The 18,942-nt window shown below is 34.2% G+C and overlaps 1 protein-coding gene across 1 annotated transcript in view; it reads left to right on the top strand.

Moving 5' to 3' along the window:
* The window catches only part of LOC104468403 (kinesin-like protein KIF18A), a gene marked incomplete at its 5' end in the record, with an annotated part of 110,775 nt that overhangs the window by 20,601 nt on the left and 71,232 nt on the right, over nucleotides 1-18,942 (top strand). The window contains 4 exons of the mRNA XM_010082520.1: nucleotides 8,518-9,001; nucleotides 9,530-9,634; nucleotides 12,173-12,282; nucleotides 14,070-14,185. Of these exons, the coding sequence (XP_010080822.1) occupies nucleotides 8,518-9,001; nucleotides 9,530-9,634; nucleotides 12,173-12,282; nucleotides 14,070-14,185 (815 nt within the window). The remainder of the gene's footprint in view (nucleotides 1-8,517; nucleotides 9,002-9,529; nucleotides 9,635-12,172; nucleotides 12,283-14,069; nucleotides 14,186-18,942) is intronic.

The raw sequence follows: 18,942 nt of genomic DNA, 5'->3' as shown, positions 1-18,942 counted from the left end.
AGAGCAATGCAGTTCATTTCTTGTGACTTGGTTCTTACTTTTCATCTTATGAGTTGAGAGCAGTAACTTTTTTAAATCTTCCGTTTAATATAAATGTGTCACCTTGTGTTTGTGTCTCAGAAGTTTCTTTTCTAAATAATTTGCTGAAGAGGGTAGAAAAGTTGACTGGTGGCAATGTAATTTCTTTTTTATATCATGTAAGTCTAGAGCATCTAAGAAGAAGAGTGTACTAGGTCTGCTGGTAAAAGTGTGTTGTATTACTTTTGAACTTATGTTAACATGTAATATGTATATAAGATTATTATATTATTATAATAATATTTTTGAGATAAAATTCCTCTGCAAAAATGAGATGCTACTTATGTAGAAACAGTAAGATTTATGAGGAAAATATAAATTCATCTTTAGACATGCTGAAGCATTACTGTAGAATAGGAAAAGCTGTGAAAGCAGGGCCTTAAACTTCTCATGGTTTGCTTTGGAATTAGGTACACTCAACTATCTGATCCTGAAGAAGGAATTCAAAGTAGTAACTGATGTGGAAGAAAACATCTAAAAAGAGTAAAGAGATTGACAGCAAAGGTGAAGGGTAGGGATTTTTATTTGAGGTTTTATTGAAATTCTCTTCCAGAAATAAGTTTTGAACAATATATTCCAAAAGTACTTAGTTTATTGCATCAAGTGGTTTTGATATTACCTTGTCATAAGATCCTTCTTTCTGTCAGGAGTTTCAGAATACTGAAGAATTTCAGATGAATTCTACTCTTTGTTTCTAATTGAAGATTTCTTCCTTGGAAAGGGTCTCCTATATATTAAATAACATAAGGCCATAGTGGGAGAAGAAAAGATCAAGAGTCTCTTTGGCCATTCATTCTACGTTTTCTTGCTATGGTTAAGTTATCAAGACAATCAATTATTGTGAAATATTCCTCTGATTTTTAGAGGAAGTTAATTAAAGCTCATAAGCTTTGCCGAAGCACATGTAGTGCTTTACTGCAGGAATAGGCCTCTTTCTATCTTGTTTTTCCTTTAACCTTTGAAACCTTTAAACATCTTCTGTAAAATGTACATCTCTCGTTCTCAGAGCAAGACATTACTAGCTTACTGTGTTGATAAGCAACCTCATCCAACCAAGTAATATTGCTTAGTCCTCTGTTGCTACAGTAGCACTGCCATAGGTACCAGAAAGAGCTCTCAGAAAATTGACAATTTGTCCGAAGCTGATGTTCCTTGCTCTTCTGGTTTATTTAGACAGTGGCGTACTAACACAGCTATGCATGACAAGTAATCCGATCTAACAAACAATTGTTTTGCAGTGCATGCTAACACACTCTACGTATGTAACGATACAAGGAGTATTTTGTAAAGAATTTAACAGAGTATCTGAATCTTCAATTTCTGATTGCTCTTATTTGATGTGGTTTTTCTTTCTCCACCACTTCAGGATTTTTAAACCAAAACTAAATAATCTCAAATTTAGTCTAAAATGAAACATTTGAATTATCTTCTAATTTCAAGCTGTTCAAGTAAAAATAATTTTAAAATATTTATACCACATTAGTTTATCCCACTGAGGGTATTCATATTATTTTTTTTAACATACTGTTTTTCCTTGGTAATTTAATTTTTGTTTCTTAAAATATGACTGAAAACGCATTATTATCAAAACCTCTACTCTTGCTCACTTTCATTATGAAGCCTTAACATGAGGTTTCTGTAACATGTCTTAACCACACTTTCTACTCTATATTAATGGGGAAGATATCTTTTAAACAATTGTTTCATCAATGTATACTCCTATTTTTAAGCATCTACCCATACTAGCTATTTATTCTGACCTCAATTATAAATTAGAATTGTTGTTTTGTAGAGGAAATGCTGGCTTCATGCTATCATTTTGTTTACAATTTTTTATAAATTAGATTAAGCTTGTGTATGCTTCATAAAGCCATAAATGTGCAGCATAATAAACAACTATTTGTCTCAAGTAAAGTGCAAGCTATGAAAAGAAACACAAGATCATTTGAAAACGTATTTAGGCCCCCATTCTTGTGTGGTGGATAATGAAGAGCCATATAGTATTCACAGAGTATGGACTGATGGGTGGAGAGCTATGACTGGTATTTGCAAGTATTTCTGTGAATGGGAAAGTTCTTGGCATTGTTTCAGGCATCCCATTTCCGGAAGCTTTACTGTACATTACCATTGATAGAATGGAATTGATTTACAGGAAAAAAAAGAAAAGGCATCCATTACCTGCCCTTGTCACAAATATCTGAAAGTAAAGTCAATTTATTATTATTTTGCATGTCAGGAAAAATTGGGGTGCAGTTGTATGTAGTGAAGGACTTGATTAAAAGTAGGAAAAGCATATGGTTTGTATATAGGAAATTTTTGTTTTGTATTGAGCAGCTTTTTCACACTGTCCTGTATGACTTTTTTTTTAACTCATGCTGTGTAAAACAGTACACTTGACCACGGGGACCCTCAAGAATGCAGCCTGAATTTTAGCCTTTTTCAGTTTGTATGTGTTGTTTGCAGAACTGTTGTGAAACTGGCCATCACAGTGACACCTTTGGGTCACATGAATATTAAATAATTGAAATGCATTCACTGGACCTCATTTGCAATTTGGAATTCCATGAGTCAGTTGTTAGAAGAATCAAAATGAATGATTAGAATTGTAATTGGATCATTCATTGCTAGCCCAGAAATGTTTATTGAAATGAATACATTAATATTTGATTTCACTTTAACAGAACAACCTGGTAGACTTAATTTAGCACAGTTTCCAGAAATACTCCCCCTATGCATGTATTAACAAGAGTTCCAGAAGAAGAGAAGTCTTGGCCATTATTTTGTCCCAAATGTCAATTAGAACTAACCCGATTCATCAGAGTTGTCTTGTCAAGAGCTCTGCGCTCTCATGCTGTGACTCATGTTTCACAAATGCTACATTCTGCTTTTCATATTAGCTCCACAGGGCTGTAAATATCTAATATTACTATGTTTCTGTCCTGATAAATCACTTCTGAGTAGTCTTTTACAGCAGACAAAACAACAAACTTATAACCAAAACCACCTCATACAGTTTGATGGGAGGTGATTGGTCAGTGGAGGATAACTTTTATTTTTAATTTCCAACTGACTCTTTTAAGAAAAATAATATCTAAAATAATTCTGACAATTATCTTTTATAACCATCAGCCTGAAATTAAAAATCAGCAAATATGTGATCTATAACATATATATTTAGAATAATGCTTATTTTTAAAGAGAAACAATGTAGCTGAAAGCACTGGCTGAGGAAATGCAACTTCTAAATTTTTCTTTTAGTCTGCTCCATCAGATTAACTGGGGATATTTCTGTAAGGTATATAGTGATTCATTTTTGTATATGAAATAAAAACCAAACTTAATATCACTGAATCATGCTGATCATTCCGATGCAAAAGATTGAAGTGGCTGTAAAATGTGAAGCAAATACAAACCATAAACATAATTTCCCTGCCTCATTGTGGAACAGGTTTGGAGATTTTTCTTTGGAGTTCGAACATGTTTGTCTTTCAGTAGCAAAGTAATGACAACACTTAATGATTAGTGTTAGACATTCATTCAGGAGCTTTTTAGTTTGTTCTTTAAGAAAATATGAATAGCCACACTTGGTCCACCACTATGTTGTCTTAGTACTGTGTATTTAGTAGTTGCCATAACACACTCCTAAGACAGCAATAACAGGATAAATCGAGAGTTGGCTGACTTGCAGTTTCTAGTTCCAGGGCAGTGGGAAATTCCATTGAACCAATCACATGTAGTAACTGCCAGTAGATATCTTCTAAGTTTGTCAAATCAGTGTTTTGTAAGCCATCTATACTTAGGGGCTTTGCCACAGCATGCTACAATGAGTTCACCAGAATCATTGTTCTGTGGGAGGCAAGTATTTCTCCTAGTGTTAAAATTAGAATGTGATGTAAATGGGGTCTCTACTGTTCATTGCTGCAGGAAATGAAATAATTCCTTGTTAACCTCATCTGTGATATTTTATTAATTATATATTGCCTCTGTTATTCTTAACTAGGGATGTACCGTTGTCTCAATTTTCTGGTTTTATTCATTGGAATATTTTGGAAATAAGGCATGTGCTAAAACATGTTACCTACAAGCACTCAACGACAGCATGATAAGATTGAGTATCCTGGGAGAAAGCATTGCCTAAAGTTGTTGTACAAACACTTTGGTTTTAGAAGGCATGACCTGCTATGAAATGAATGTCTCTTCTGTGTTGGTTTAGGCTTAATACTGGAAGTTTCTATTTGCCACTTGCAACATTTAAGTCCTTTTTCTGGAGCTTTTTCTTTTTCTTTTCTTGAATAGGATTTAGGAGAACTAGTTCTCTCTAGTTTTAGCTGTCTCATTGGAATGTAACCTACGTAGTGACAGTTGATCACGTTTTCCAAAATTGTTTGCTAAAATATTCAGTGCTTGTTTAGACAAAATTATGCTAAAATTGTATGAATTTAGTATTTAGGAAAGACAAGGCATGGTGTTTCAGTTTGAGGCATATTTGTGTTAGCTTGTGATACTAAATTTTCTCTTTCAATAAGAGTTTTTATATATGTAAATCTTAAAGTATGCCTCTGAATCTCAATGTCTTTAATCATACTGAGTAGCCTTTGAGGTATTTGAAAACAGGTTCTCAGAAAAAAAAAAAAAAGGAGGAACACTTTTGATATCATGACCACTTGAAGTCATCTGAAATCTATAGCAGTAGTGGTTTTGTAGCAGCTATTGTCTGAGTCCATTTTATTTAAACTTCAATGGCAGCTATAAAAGCACCTGCAAAAAATTAGCAGCTGGCTTCAATATCTTGTTTCCTTATTAAAACAGAAATAAAAACACTGGCATTCCTTTGTTTTGTGGGTTTAAAAGTTTTTCTTGCTGTATTTATGTTTACTTTAAACCATAACTGTTTGGAACTGTATACTGTATAACAGCAAGCTAACACGAAATTGGGGTGTTGGGGTTGGTTTTTTTTGTCACATCGTATTTGGTTTATGTTATTTGGTGAAACCAAGTTAAATATGATGTTGCTGGTGATGTTTTTGTTTACTTTCTTGCCTACTGTCTTAGGAGCAACTTAATGGTTTCACAAAAAGCTCTGAGAAGGGACACTTCTTGAATATTTTATATGCTTTCCAATACTTAACTGGCAGGAAAAGCTAGTTTTGTTTTAACTTGGTTTTACAATGAGTTTCATCCCAGAAATAAATAGATTTTAAAAATAGGTCTGGGTTTTTACTAACGGCTTATATTTACCCTATATAGAATTGCTGCAACTGTCTTTTTATTAATGTACTTTTATTACATTATGAAATACTGTTCATTATGCTGAAATTCAACAAATTATTAATGTTGGCAATACTTCTGTGTTCTTTACCTATCTAGTTCATGGTTTAAATGCTTGCATTTACGGTTAATTTAAAAATGCTTCCAGTATTTAGTCCTGGAGAAGCTTCTAAAACTTGGCACTCTCACCAAAATGTTTCTCCATCAGACTTCCTAGTAACTTTAGGACATTAGCAAAACCTCAGTGTATTACAGTAAGCAAACTTTCTGAAACTGGAACCTCCCTGTCCTAATTTAAGAACAGGCAAATAGAATTCTAACCATTATTTTTCCCGAAACACACACTTTCAGATGCATATAAGCAGCAGGAAACCTAATAAATTAATATTTTAAAATGTGTCCTGAAATGTTTAAGGGATAGGTATTTCAAAAACTAGGTTGGAATCCTTAAGGTAAATCTTATTCTTGTATTTAAGAATATAAGCTGTCAAAAAAAATGTTTAAAATAAACTTTTGGCCTCAATTTTCAGTTGTGATTACAAGGAATTTTTTGGGGGTTTTTTGAAATAAACACGTTAGTCTTTTACACAGAAGAATAATATTGTACTCGTGAAACCAAAATTGAAGAGCAAGCACATTAATGAGTCATGGCATTTTTGATAGTGTCACAGAGTACATACTGAAAAAGGTTCATAAATAAGTTTCTTGCTTGTTACCAACAAAATCCTACCAAGTCTTAGAGAAAAACATCTTTTTTGAAATAGGCTTATATTATTTCTGGTGGAGGTAAAAATTATTTGAGGAAAACGCAGGCACTGTTTTACTACCCTTTCCATTTCACTGCTCATGGAGAATATTCTAAATTAGTTCATGTTCAGATTACAATCAAGCTGCTGTGTCTCAACAACTTGCTGCATTTCACCTGGTGAATGCTGACCATGAAATGGACTAGGATTAGGTATGAGAAAATAATGTATTTTGCATTTTAACCAAAAAAAATCCATTATATAACTACATAGCGAAGTGAACTATATATACATGGGCACACACATACACGTTCACGATTCAGTTATTTCACATCATGCAGTGTTCTCAGGCCTGACTTTTCTGTATTTGTGTTTCTTCAACGCTGAAAACAGCGTAATAGAATTGTAATTGTTCATGTAATCGTCCAGGCATCTCTTCCCACAACCAGTTTAGCTTAAATTAACCTGCTTTTATTGTTTATGCGTTGTTGGAGAAGATGTTGCATGTTTGTTGAGCCATAGTAGTTTAAATATTGTTTTTCTGAAAACTGTTGAGTGAGGAATAAATGTTTGCTTTGTTTTTTCAATGGTTTCATTATTGAATTAAGTTCTGGCAACATAGAATAGATTTGTGGCCTATATATTACCATCTAATTTACTTGCCGCTTGTACACACTTTGCTACCCATTCCATCCTCCATTCAGAACAAGCCTAGGTCTCATGATAGGAAAGGATTTAAAGACTATCTCCTTATAGCTCTAATTTGTATCTTCTAATTGGGCACCCTGTCATGTAGCTGGGCATGAGGAATCTGTCATATGGTATGTCTAGTTCCAAAGTGTGTACAAAAAACTGGTGCCGAGTTAATCCTTTGAAGACTTTCCTTCAATGAGGCTCTTATTTGGGCCTTTTTCCCTAGGACACCCGATTTGTGAGGGTACTTGGGAATTGGCATTCTGAAAGCTGCTCACCTGTGGCAAATTGGGTTCAACTGGGGAACGAGGTCAAACTTAAACGGGGGCTGAGAAGTGGTAAACAGTCAGAGAAAAGACTACCATCATTTAAGCTTGGCTTTTTGTCAGAAATCAAACTTGGGGAGGGGTGTGGAATAATGCAATATATGTTTTTAATAAATTTTCCTCCTCTTCAAATAATTTTTATTTAAGTTAAAATGCTGTAAGTGTTAACACACAAGAAAGAAGCATTCAGACTGAGCTCAAATCTTACTCTGAGGCAAAAATAGAATGGCCTGTTAGAAGAAATAAATATTTATCAGCATAGTTATATGAACACCATAGTTAATTGCTGAATAACTTACAGCAATTTAAAAAGCAGGAGCCCTTTTTACAGGTTTTCAGTTTTACAGCTCATAGGAATGGAGCAGGAAATGCAGAAAGAGGAATTATGCTGTGGCTACCAGCTGAACTGGGGCTAATCCATAGATGTTTTAAGGATAGTAGTCTTTACTTCATTTCTTAATTTTGCGCTGAAACTAAAATATAGAAACACTTGGGGTTTTGACAGCCCTCTCCTACTCTTGATTTAGGGTTTTTTGGCTTGTTTTTTTTTTTTAATCCTTTATTTGTTCATTAGAGACTGCTTAAGTCTCTACTAGCCTAGCCGTTTGAACAGTGCTCTGTGTCTTAAAATTATTATCCTTCACTGAAAACTTGAATAAAAGAAAGGCCTTTTCTCTCTTTCTTTGAAGATTGCCTTCATTACCACCTGCTTGAAAATAAAAATATTATGACACTTCAAGAAAAATACTATGAATGAGGATGAATGGGAATGGCCAATTGCTTGTGTTGCTTGCTTTATTATTTTTAAGGTTTTTTTAGCATACAGGTTTTTTCCCTAGAGTCTATATATTGAGATGACAGGATCGAAGTAACTTCTTTCTTTCCCTTTCTCCAAAACACTGCTTTCTAATTTGCAATGTCAAAGAATTTTGTCCCTCTAAGTGATTCTATGTCTTTCCTTTTACAACAGTCTCTCTCATTCTGCTGCATGGTACTTCCTAGGGAGGAAATGGCCATGATCAGGAGGCAGCTGTAGATTGCTGTGACAGTACCATCTTAAATTAAATTAAGAGTTGTGTTGTGATAATGAGATCATTTTCAATAATCTTACTCTTCCATTCCTTGTTGTCATGTGTCATATCTTTCTTGTGATTACTCTCTGGGATTAACTATACCAGCCTATGAATATTTATAATACTTTGAGTGGCACAGAATAAATGCTACCATCTGGACAATGCTGCAATAGAAATAATTTCAGTTATGTAATAAAATTAATATGTAAATGAAATAAATAGTATTTGTAATAATTTCTGCTAATAAACATATTTCAGAAGAGGAGGGAAAAAGCAGTATTTAAGTAGTAAATACAGGTAAATGTGCTAACTATTGTTACCTATGTTGCACAGGTATGACTTTTGGTACCCCATCACAAGAAATGAATAAAAATAAACCACAAATAGTAGAATGTGAAGTACTGCCACAGAAGAAAACTAGACGGAAGCTAATGAACTCTCCAGTCACAGCTCAAAGTCCTGTTGCATCCACACAGTCCAGTCTCGATCATCTGGAGGATTCTCTTACAAAAGATGTCCGCCCTATTGTGTATACACCAGAATTTTGCCGAAAGCCAGTACAAAGCTGCTGTACAGAGACTGTAGTAAAGATAACTTCACAGCCTGCAGGCCTTCAGGAAGCCAATGCATTTGATATAGACATGCCAGTGAAAAAGCTGAGTATTATGGACTCTGCACTCCGGGATAACATCACATGTAATGAAGCTCATATGGACTCAACAGTAATTCTCTATGAAGGGACAGGTGACACAACTGAAATACCTAGCAATTCACCTGTGAAGGTTTCACAGCCATGCAGCAATAGTCTTCCGCAAAGGTATTTTCCATTTTAATGGGCAAGGAATATTACCCAAACACTTTAACCCTGTTTATCTTCAGAGCTGGGTTTTTCATTGATGTCAATTTTACTTGTAAAACAAATGTTTTGAAAATCAAAGCCTCAATTTTAATCAGCATCAGATTCAATTCTGCCATTAATTGAAGTCAATGGTATGTTAGTGATACCAGATGAAGTTGAAAGTTTATCCTGTTTTACAAGATATGTACTGAAAAGAAAATACAGCACTTCTGAAATTGTTTGTCATGTCTCAGGCAAGTTACTTTCTCTAAGCCTTATTTTTCCTGTCTGTAAAATGGATACTTTAACTTCTCTGACATTGAAAGATGCCTTTGTTAAAGCTGCTGTATATGTGTGAAGTCCTGTGAAGCTGCCTGAAGTAATATTAACAAAATGAATTTACAGTATTGTTTTTCAACTTAACGTATATTTATTTACAGTTAGGAACAATTTCATTTGACTTCTACTGCGAACAGATTTTACAAAAATATAAATCTTTTTTTTCAGACTTGATCTCTCCTCCTTAAGAAACAAAAATCCTACTTCAGTACTTGAGAAGCCCTCATATATGGCGATGACTTCTGCTGCTGAGAGAAAAAGAAAGGTGTTAAGGTAAGATTAAACTAACACTTCTGATTCTATACAAATTAATTTATATTCATTCATTATATCCTCACTTCATTTCCGGTATTATATTTCAACTCTGAGAACTTCTTATACAACTCATCTGGACCTACATATGAGATGTTCTGAATCAAATGTTTGACAGCTTTTGGAGTTTTTTTCCTGGGAACTTGAGTAGAATATTTTATTTTTTTTTACTCCCATTTTGAGGAACTTCTGTTGTTTTAATAGAACAAGTACAAACTAATATTGTATCTTCCATATTTACTGTTTACTCAAAATAAAAAGATGACTCATAATTCTGAAATAATCATCAATTAAAAAACTACTTTGTTTGCAAATGTTATGCCTTTGCTGGAAAATATTAGAAACTACCAAAACAGAAAGTGGAGAAAATGCTTAACAATACTTATGTGGCCAGTGCCTTTGTTTTTTTGATAATTCATTTCCAGTCTTAGTTATTATGACTTCATTCTTGTGGTCTGCACTGGGAAGAACTCCCATTTTGTCATTTCTGTCTTATGGTCCTGAAAAAGGGTTGTTAGTAGGAGCAGCAGAAAAGCTGAAACTGAATAGACAGTAAGTGGAATTGTACTTCTTTGTTTATTTTTTTTTAGTATATTTAAGGACTAGTTATCAGGTCAGTACTGATGAATCAGCTCTCTTTTTTTCTTTTTTTCTTTTTTTTTTTTTAGTTTTTCCAAAAAACTAAATTTGAGAAAACCTTTTTTTTGAACCGTATTATGAGTCACCTGCTGCTACACAGTGAGTAGAGCTGCCACCTAGGTCTTCTAAAGAATGTTTCAAGACTTGGAACAAGTTCTATAGATAGGAAGAAACTTCAAGCACTTTTTTGGTTTATTAGCATCTTTGAGATATCTGATCTTCCAGGAAGATTTTTCTGTTTACCTATTTTAATGTTCCTGTTCTAATTGTTATTATTGTTCTGAACTGTTTTGCTCTTGGATAAGAAGATGTACATCTTGTATTTTCAATTTTTCAAACAGTTTATTATAAGTTTAGCAAATTAAATCACCTGCTCTCTGAAACTGAGCTAGTTTTCTAGATTCGCTTTAGGGAGGGGTATGGGAACGTTTGGAGCCTGATTTACCTCATCTTAAGGTAAATGTTCGAAGATATACTTTAAGAGTACTTTTTTTTTTTTTGCAATAACTGTATAATGATTTCCAAACGTATATATGCCTATCTCTTCCCCTTTTGTGTCTCAAAAATGTATTTCCCAATTTCCAAGTTAAAATAACACTACAGGAAAATACCACAACTTTATTCATTTTTGGGGGATCATTTCTTCCTCAGACTGTAAATTGTTTCTAAGCAAAATTCTTTATGGTTTATCTAGAAGTTGGTGATGAAGAGAGGGAGTGAAAGCTTATTATTTGTGAAGGAGGAAAAGAATATACTCTGACTTTTCAGACAGTGCCTCCTTTCTCTTCTTTACTTTTTCCACCTTGTGTCTCTCATGCTTTCCCTGTTTGAAGTAGTTCTCTAGGGTCATTCATCTCCTACTAACATTAAAATAAAAATATAAATTTCAGATATCTTATCTGCATTAAAAATATAATTTGAAACAGTCGTATTTCTAAGATAAGGGGTAAGAGAGAAGTCATAATACAGAGGCTGCTTTTACTAAATAGCATTACATTCTTATTGGCATAAGTTCTTTTCTAAGAAGCACACATGAATAGATCAAGGCAGGTTTTAGTCTTTACTACTTGCTATATATTTTAACTTAGGCAGATTGTTATTAAAAAAATTACGGCAAGTTAAGGGACTATAAAGTAGGAATAATACAATATCATCAGAGGAATAGGAAAAGTGTAGAAACTTGGGACATAAATAGAATTAGCTTGTTTATGAGCCTGTCTTACAGAGTGGCACTAGGGAGGTTAGACAGGCAAGTGTAAAAGCGTGAGATCAGATACATTCATAATTTTTGCTGTAGATCTTGAGTCCATCACATAAAAAGCTATAAAAGATAGAGGTTTTGTCTTAATGAATTTGAAGCTATAACAGCTTTCTTGCAGCTTAGCTAAAAACTATTGTCTGCTATGAAGCCGCCCCCTCCAACTGTGGAGGCTGTAGAAAAATTATTGTAGCAATAAAAAAGGTGATTTGTTCAATAAACACAGCTTGGTCATTTCAAGGATTTCGTATATGCATTATATTCGTTCTTAGCAAAATTTGTGTGTGATGACCATCAAACTGACTCCTATGGTTTCCAAAAACAACTGCAGCATATTGGTCTGCATTTTAACATAAGTAGCAACATCAGTTCTTATTTTCACAGTTGAAACATTCTTGTAAGTTTTAAAAGGAAGGAGGGGAATAATATATATATATATATACATACACACATCATAAATTATTTTATTCTTTGCATTTTTTTAGGAACTACCAATACTGGATGATATCATTTAATGTATTTCTACATTGCAAGGCCTGAACTACTGTAATATATCTTAATCGCTTTACTGAAAGCAAACTCTTTTCTGGTTATTTTTCCAGTTCTACATCAAACACTGGATTAGGCAGCCTGCAAGACCCTGTTTCTGCAAAACGCATTCGACGAGAAGTCTTGTTAAGCCACAGAGCTTTGCGAGTACCCAAAATTGCAGGTACATGTCAAAACTGAATGTAGGACACTGCATTGGTAACTGTGTTTGTACAGGACGTCCAAAATTAATCCTGGTACTTAAGGTTTTGTCGATTTAACAGCATGTGTCACTGTGATGAGTACATGAAGCCATTGGTTTGAATAGTGTATTCATTCATTTAAAAAAAAGAAAAATTAAAAAATCTGAATGTCTAACCAGTTATCTAGATGGTATTTAGTCAAAACTCAATATTAGTACAAGCTTGCTGGGAAAACTTTTCCCAAGAGATAAGGTCTTCCAGCAAAAATTGTTTGTGTACTTATTGAGAAATTTGGAGAACTTTATTACCAATTTTATCTTTGCCAAGTGTGGTTTCTCAAGAAATAAAATACTCTAATCATTTCCATACCTGTTTTTAACTTCTTGATTTATTTTATAACACTGCACTGATCTGTTTTAACAGATACACATTTTTTTTCAGGGATTTATTACTTAAATTTTGGGTCTATTTTTTGCCAACTCTATAGCTGAGGAAAAATTTTTTTAAAGCAATATTTGGGAATTACTTTGCTTCTAACAGGTTGCTGATTACAATGCTAGGAGGTGGTATGCTGTGAAAGTCTGTTACAATTACATGGCTATAATCATGTGGCTTCTCTCTGAGGTATATAAATCTTTGCAGTAACAAAATCAATTACAAGTAATTTTTTCAGTAGATGTTTACAAAGGGGTTTTGTTCACAGCTTACCAAAACCTTCTACCTTTCCTAGTGCATGGCACTAAGTTGCTTGGCACCTGCAGCAGATTTTAGTGCACTAAATCCTTACCATCTTCCTTTTATCTCTAACCACTTGTCTCCTTTTCCTCTCTGTCTTTGGAAATACCCTTAACGATCTTTTTTTAGTGCAACTTCTTGGCCAGTTTAAAATAGATCAAAGATTGTTTAAAGTTTTAGTCTTCTGTTCTTATGCAATAGTCCAATCGTGTAGCTTTTCCCAGTGGCATAGGCAATATGCCAGTTTTAATGCATATATGTGTTTTTATGTAAGAACTGATGTGAGGGAACCAAGTACATATGAATATGTATTATTCTCCATTCATGAGAGATGTTGAGGTTCTATTACAATAAAATTTCTGAAAATTGTAAATCTGAGGCTAAGCACTATGTAACCAATGGTTAATTATTTGGCGAAGTTCATACACAGTTTCATCAGTATCAGTTTCTACTACTAAAGACTGGTTATGGAGTTACCAAAAATCAATTACTACTCTGGTACTATTAAGAAACAATGTAATGAAGCACCACATTCTGAAATAGAGAATAGATTTTTTTTGATTCTTCAAAGTTTAACTGAATATAAAATAGATTTTATTTTCAAAAGCATATGTAACAGGAGAAAAATGAAATATGACCGAATCCTTAACAGGAAGAGATGCTTTTGGATTAAGTAGACAAAACTTTGTCTAATGACGTAGCATTTGTTTTTTCAACACTGTTCCATAATAATAAGGGTTAATAAAATTTTCACATTTCTGCATTTTATATAGACTCTTGTGTCTTTTCAGTAACATCTCATGTGTCAATTTAGGGTCTAATCATTGGACGGTGGAGGCAATTTAGCACACTGGATTACTGAACTGAGAGGGATTACATTTTTGCATATCAAAATCAGGCTTTCAATAAGGACAAGAAATATGTGTAGAAATTCTTAGACATGTCCTGAAAATGAGATCCAGTTAGGCAAAATTCTGCATGTGTTTACTGAATGAATGTCTCTTATTTGTAATAATATTTCTTTCTTCACTAGGAATTAAAACAAGGAATTGGAAGACAGAACAGGATGTGCCAAGAAACCTACTTGGAAGCCTTTCTGAAAGAAATGCAGCATTGGGTGTTAAATCAAGGACATCAAAAAAATCTTTTGTTTCACATTTCTAGACAAAAAAAAAATCATCCATGGAGTTCATCCATATTTCAAGCAGGATTGATGGATAGCAAATGAAACAGGATGACTTGTTTTCCTCTTGTGAATTATTTTGTGTTAAACTTCTCTCTCTCAGCAATTTGTTTTTTGTCTCCTGTTAAAACTTACAAGTGTCTCTTGTATATTAACAAATGAATGAGAAATTTTGTTTGGACTTGTTAATGGGGAAGTGCACAGTATAACTTTTGCCACAATCTCTGAGTATTTCCCTGTGTTTATGACTAACAGATTAAAACTTCAGGCAATGCAAGTCTTTAAGGGGATTGGTGGTGCTGTAATTTTTAGATGCTACTTTAAATTGCTTACCTACAGTCAGTCTTAATTTCCTAATGAGAATTTTGTGATGGAAAAGTTAGAAAGATTGTTTTGACCTGCTAAATTATTTTCCCTGCAAGTTCCTAATGTTAAAAATGTTTTTCATTTGGAAGCAAGGCAAACAGATATTAATATAAGAATGCATTCATACTTACCTTTAGGATGCCAGTTTGTTCTTAGATATGTTGTTGTGGACAGATAGTACCAATGTAGGGCCAAGAGACATAAAAATATTTACAAAAACTGTTTTTAATGAAGTATTAAACTATCTATTATCAATTTCTATTTTTAGTCTGTAACTTGGTTGTAAATATTCCTGTTTTGTTTTTTGGTTTCTTAATTCAATTGTAAATAGGATAATTATGTTAGTTACTTTGAATAAAATTTTAACTTTAAAAAGACCAATGCAATGTGAATTGAACTGCTAGGAAAAAAACCTTTTTTGCTTCTTTGTTCTATTATGAAAAATATCTGAATCAATTTAGACAAGTATTGTATTAAGTACATGTAGCTCATATTCTATCTTTTGATAAATGATTGATATTCAGAGAAAAGTAGTTGTATATAGTTCTATTGTTGGCAGCCTGCCTACCTTTAGGAACGTTTTTCTAGTGCATTTGGTCTGTGCAAATGTAAGTGTATGTGGGAATTTCCCTAAACTAAGGAGAACTAGAGAAGAAGTCCAGGAATTGGTTCCACTGGTGTCAAACAACAGTCTGAAGCAAGGAGCTTGCAAGCCAGTCAGTTAAGCGACATGAAGTGCGCTGCAGAAGGATGTTCTGGCTTTCAGCAATAGTTGTGGGCTCAAAAGAGCTTCACAGGTTATTATTATTCTACCACAAGCTTTCGTGTCATAGCAGAGAACTGGATTCCATGATCTGATAGCTTTTATCAAATTCGTTCCTAAAATTGTTTCAGTATTCCAAATATCTATAGTTCTATATGTTTACTTTTATTCTCTATGGTCTTTGATATTTAGACAAACTAGTATAAACCTTCCCAGTCATATCTCCCCCCAGCTATTGAATGTTGACATGTTTGTTCTTGACATGTTGGGGGGCATTTCTCAGAAGGCTTCTGAAAAGAGACACGGTAACTCCCTGTGTAAGCTTTCAGGACCACTTGTGGGAGGAGCAGACAACATTGCAGAGGCTGACTTCATCAGGGAAGTTCAAAAAGGAAGGAGTGATTCCCTGAGAAATAGGCATTGCTAGTCAAAAATAATGAGATGAGAAAAATTGATGACTCTCTTATTTGCATTCTAAAGGGAGTATAGGTGATGTAGTTGTGGTGAGCATGGGGTCATGGTGATAGCGTAATGAAGACAGAAAATATTGGCTGTGGCAAAGGCTTTTATGAACAAAGTTATAAACATCAGAAAAGCCAAAAACCTAAAATTTAGGACTTGACGACATCTCAGCAAGTTGATATAAGTAACTTCAGTAGAATGGAGCAGGGGGGCTTGGGAGCTTGGAAATAATATTTCTCTGTCATGATGAACAAGATTTTGGAATTAATATTAGCTTCTTATAATTCTGGCACCTGGTACAGGTAAAATTGCAGAGACCATACATTTTTTGTTTATGAGATTTCTTTCAAATTATCAGTGTTTAATATAAAATGTGCTCAGGGGGCTGCTTTTGTTTTACTGCTTCACATCTGCAAGAGGCATGTTGGGCTGTGTTTATAAATATAGTTGTTGTGTGCATTGCTCTTGTGGCGTGTAAGACTTACATACAAATGTTCTTAGCAATTTTGAAAGATTTTTAGACGAGCTTGTGCATGCAACATTTTGATGTTCAGTCAAAACATAGAACTGATGAGATCTCATCTTTTCTTATTGTGTTTTGCGTGCCACTGAGTGGAATTGATTCGATTGACTTGGAACACTTCCAGGGATGTAAAAAGAAAAAAAAGTATGTTGAGAAAATTAGCACAGTAAGATGAGAAGTGGCTCCTGTTCCTGTCTGGTAACCAGCTGCTGATTACAAGCTTGTTAGCTAGGTTATGTATCTACCATTTACAACCAGCATAACTGAAAAGTTTCCAGAAGTTGTAACAGATTGAAGCAGGATTTTCATATCTCAGACTGATTAATAATCTGCTCTATTAATTGTACATTTATTTTGTTGCATACTACAAACACATCTAGACTTCATAAGCAGAAGATGCTTTAGAGCACATTCCTCACACAGTGCTGGTACAGAACTTTTTGGTGCCTAATAAGTTTTGTGTTTTTTTTGTCAGATTGACAGTTTCTTCTTAGATAGAAAGCAAGGAATATTTGGGAAACAAACAATTTCTTGCCAATCTGCATTGCCTGTTCCCTGTTGGCCTGCCTTTACAAACTAATTTAAGTAACAGCATTTCTCTGAAGTATACATTTAATTGATTTTACTCTGTTGTACCATGCAGTGTTAAATTATGCCAGATCCCATGTAATGGAATATTGCACAACATAACATGACTCAGGCTGAATCAAGAATTCAAATTATTTCTGTCAATTTAATCTTGTTTAGTGAGGGGGAAAAAAAATAGTTTTAAAATAAATTCACCTGAAGAAAATGTTGTGCTCCTTAAGTGTCTGACATCTTGGATACTTAATGCTACATAGGTACTGAGTGACTCAATCATACTTGCTGTGTGAGATGCCTGACAACTTTGGTATCTTCGGGCATATACATGGCAAGAGGAGTACTGATCTTGGCTCATCTTGCTTTTTTATTTAGTATAGATACCTAGTTTAAAAAAAAAAATAAACAAAACAACACATTAGCCTGAGTCAAAAATTTAGGTCTAATATTCATGGTTCTATGTAATTAATAGAACATTCATGAGTTCAATGCTGCACATCAGCGTTGTAGAAAGTGGTGCCTCATATAAAAATGTCTTTTTTTTAGTGTTTTGAAAAGTTCATATGCTGAATTATGGGAGTATAAAACTCTCAAAAAATCTGTAGATAGATAAATTGCAGTGATATGGGATGTAGTACATTTCAGAGAAGGGTGAGAAGAAAAATATTCTGTAACATTAATTCTTAGTAAAAGTTTCCCTTTAGAGTATTTCTTTTTGCAATACAGATTTCAAGCGTCTTTAAAATAAGAGGAGGTACAGGTTGTTGCCATAACATCCTCTGTGTGTATGTAATTGGATGTGAATAGCATTGGCTTTAATAGGGTAGTCTTTGTGTTGGTGTTATACACGCCCTTGCGTAGGTGAAGGTGAGTATCAGAGCACTCTGCCTGTAAAATATTCAGCATTGAAATTATCATTGCTCTTTCTGTCAAACCAAAACAGTCACAAAACCCTCAATGCCTAAAAATGCTGTTGTACACCCAGAAGAATGTTGTCCAGGCTTTCTTTAGCCAAAAAAAAAAAATAAGCTTTTTCCTGTGGTCTACATCGGGAATATGTCTTACTCCAATGTGTCTTATTTTTTCTTCTGAAAATGGTTGCAATCAACAGGGACCCCTATGCTTTACATCTAACTGCTGTGTTAATTTGTTTGAACCCCTCTTACTACAAGCTGGGAGCCCTAGTGACCTCTTCTGGTCCCTCACCAGGCTTTTCAGGGCAGCTTGCTATTATCAGCTTTTCCAAAAAGCTCATTGCAGACTGTTTTACCAAGAGGTCAACATTTCCCATGACCAAATGGGCAGATTTTTCTGAAAAGCAATTTGTTGCAAGTGTGAAAAGGATGTTTAAAGATCTTGTCCCACTGGGAAATTCTTAGGAAAACATACAAAGGCTGTAGGATATAGTTTGTACTGTCACTTGTTTACTTGCTTATTGTCATTGCAGGAAATTGAATTTATAGGAGCTGTCTGAAGCATAGGCTTGGGAGGCTATGAATATTTGTTACTGAGGATGGAGCTGGATACAGAAGAATGAGAACAGTATTGTTGTCAGTAAGGCTATAGAGACTGAGCCATTTATAATGGACTCATTACATCTTCATACCCATTTTGCAAAACACAGTTTTCATAAATAATTCCACATAAGTAGCAAATATTTCAGTCATTCCTTTTGACTAACTACCCTTAACCATGCATATAACCCTGCACCGACTGTGCTCCGGCATTTCTGTGCCAAGCACGTAGGCATGCTGAAAGCCAATCGTGTACATTGATTTTTGTAGAATTGTAACAGGCTTTGTTACCCTGACAGTAAACAGAGACTTGTGCAAACTTGTATCCAGAGACACCTGTAGGTTTCTACAGGTTATATGAAATATTATGTCCCAAAAAAAAATCATATCCGCTGTCCTGTCAAACTGGTGAAGCACCAGAACTTGATTGGATTATTAGGAAAAGTCATTTGTGGTAGTGGGAGAAGTTTCCATAGAAGTCCAAAGGCGGTGAGGCATCTGCTCATTTGGACA

This window comes from Pterocles gutturalis, unplaced genomic scaffold (assembly GCF_000699245.1).
Source record: "Pterocles gutturalis isolate BGI_N339 unplaced genomic scaffold, ASM69924v1 scaffold25176, whole genome shotgun sequence".
NCBI classification, from domain to species: Eukaryota; Metazoa; Chordata; class Aves; order Pterocliformes; family Pteroclidae; genus Pterocles; species Pterocles gutturalis.
The sequence above is the reverse complement of the archived record's forward strand: the minus strand, read 5'-3'. Positions and strand labels throughout refer to the sequence as shown.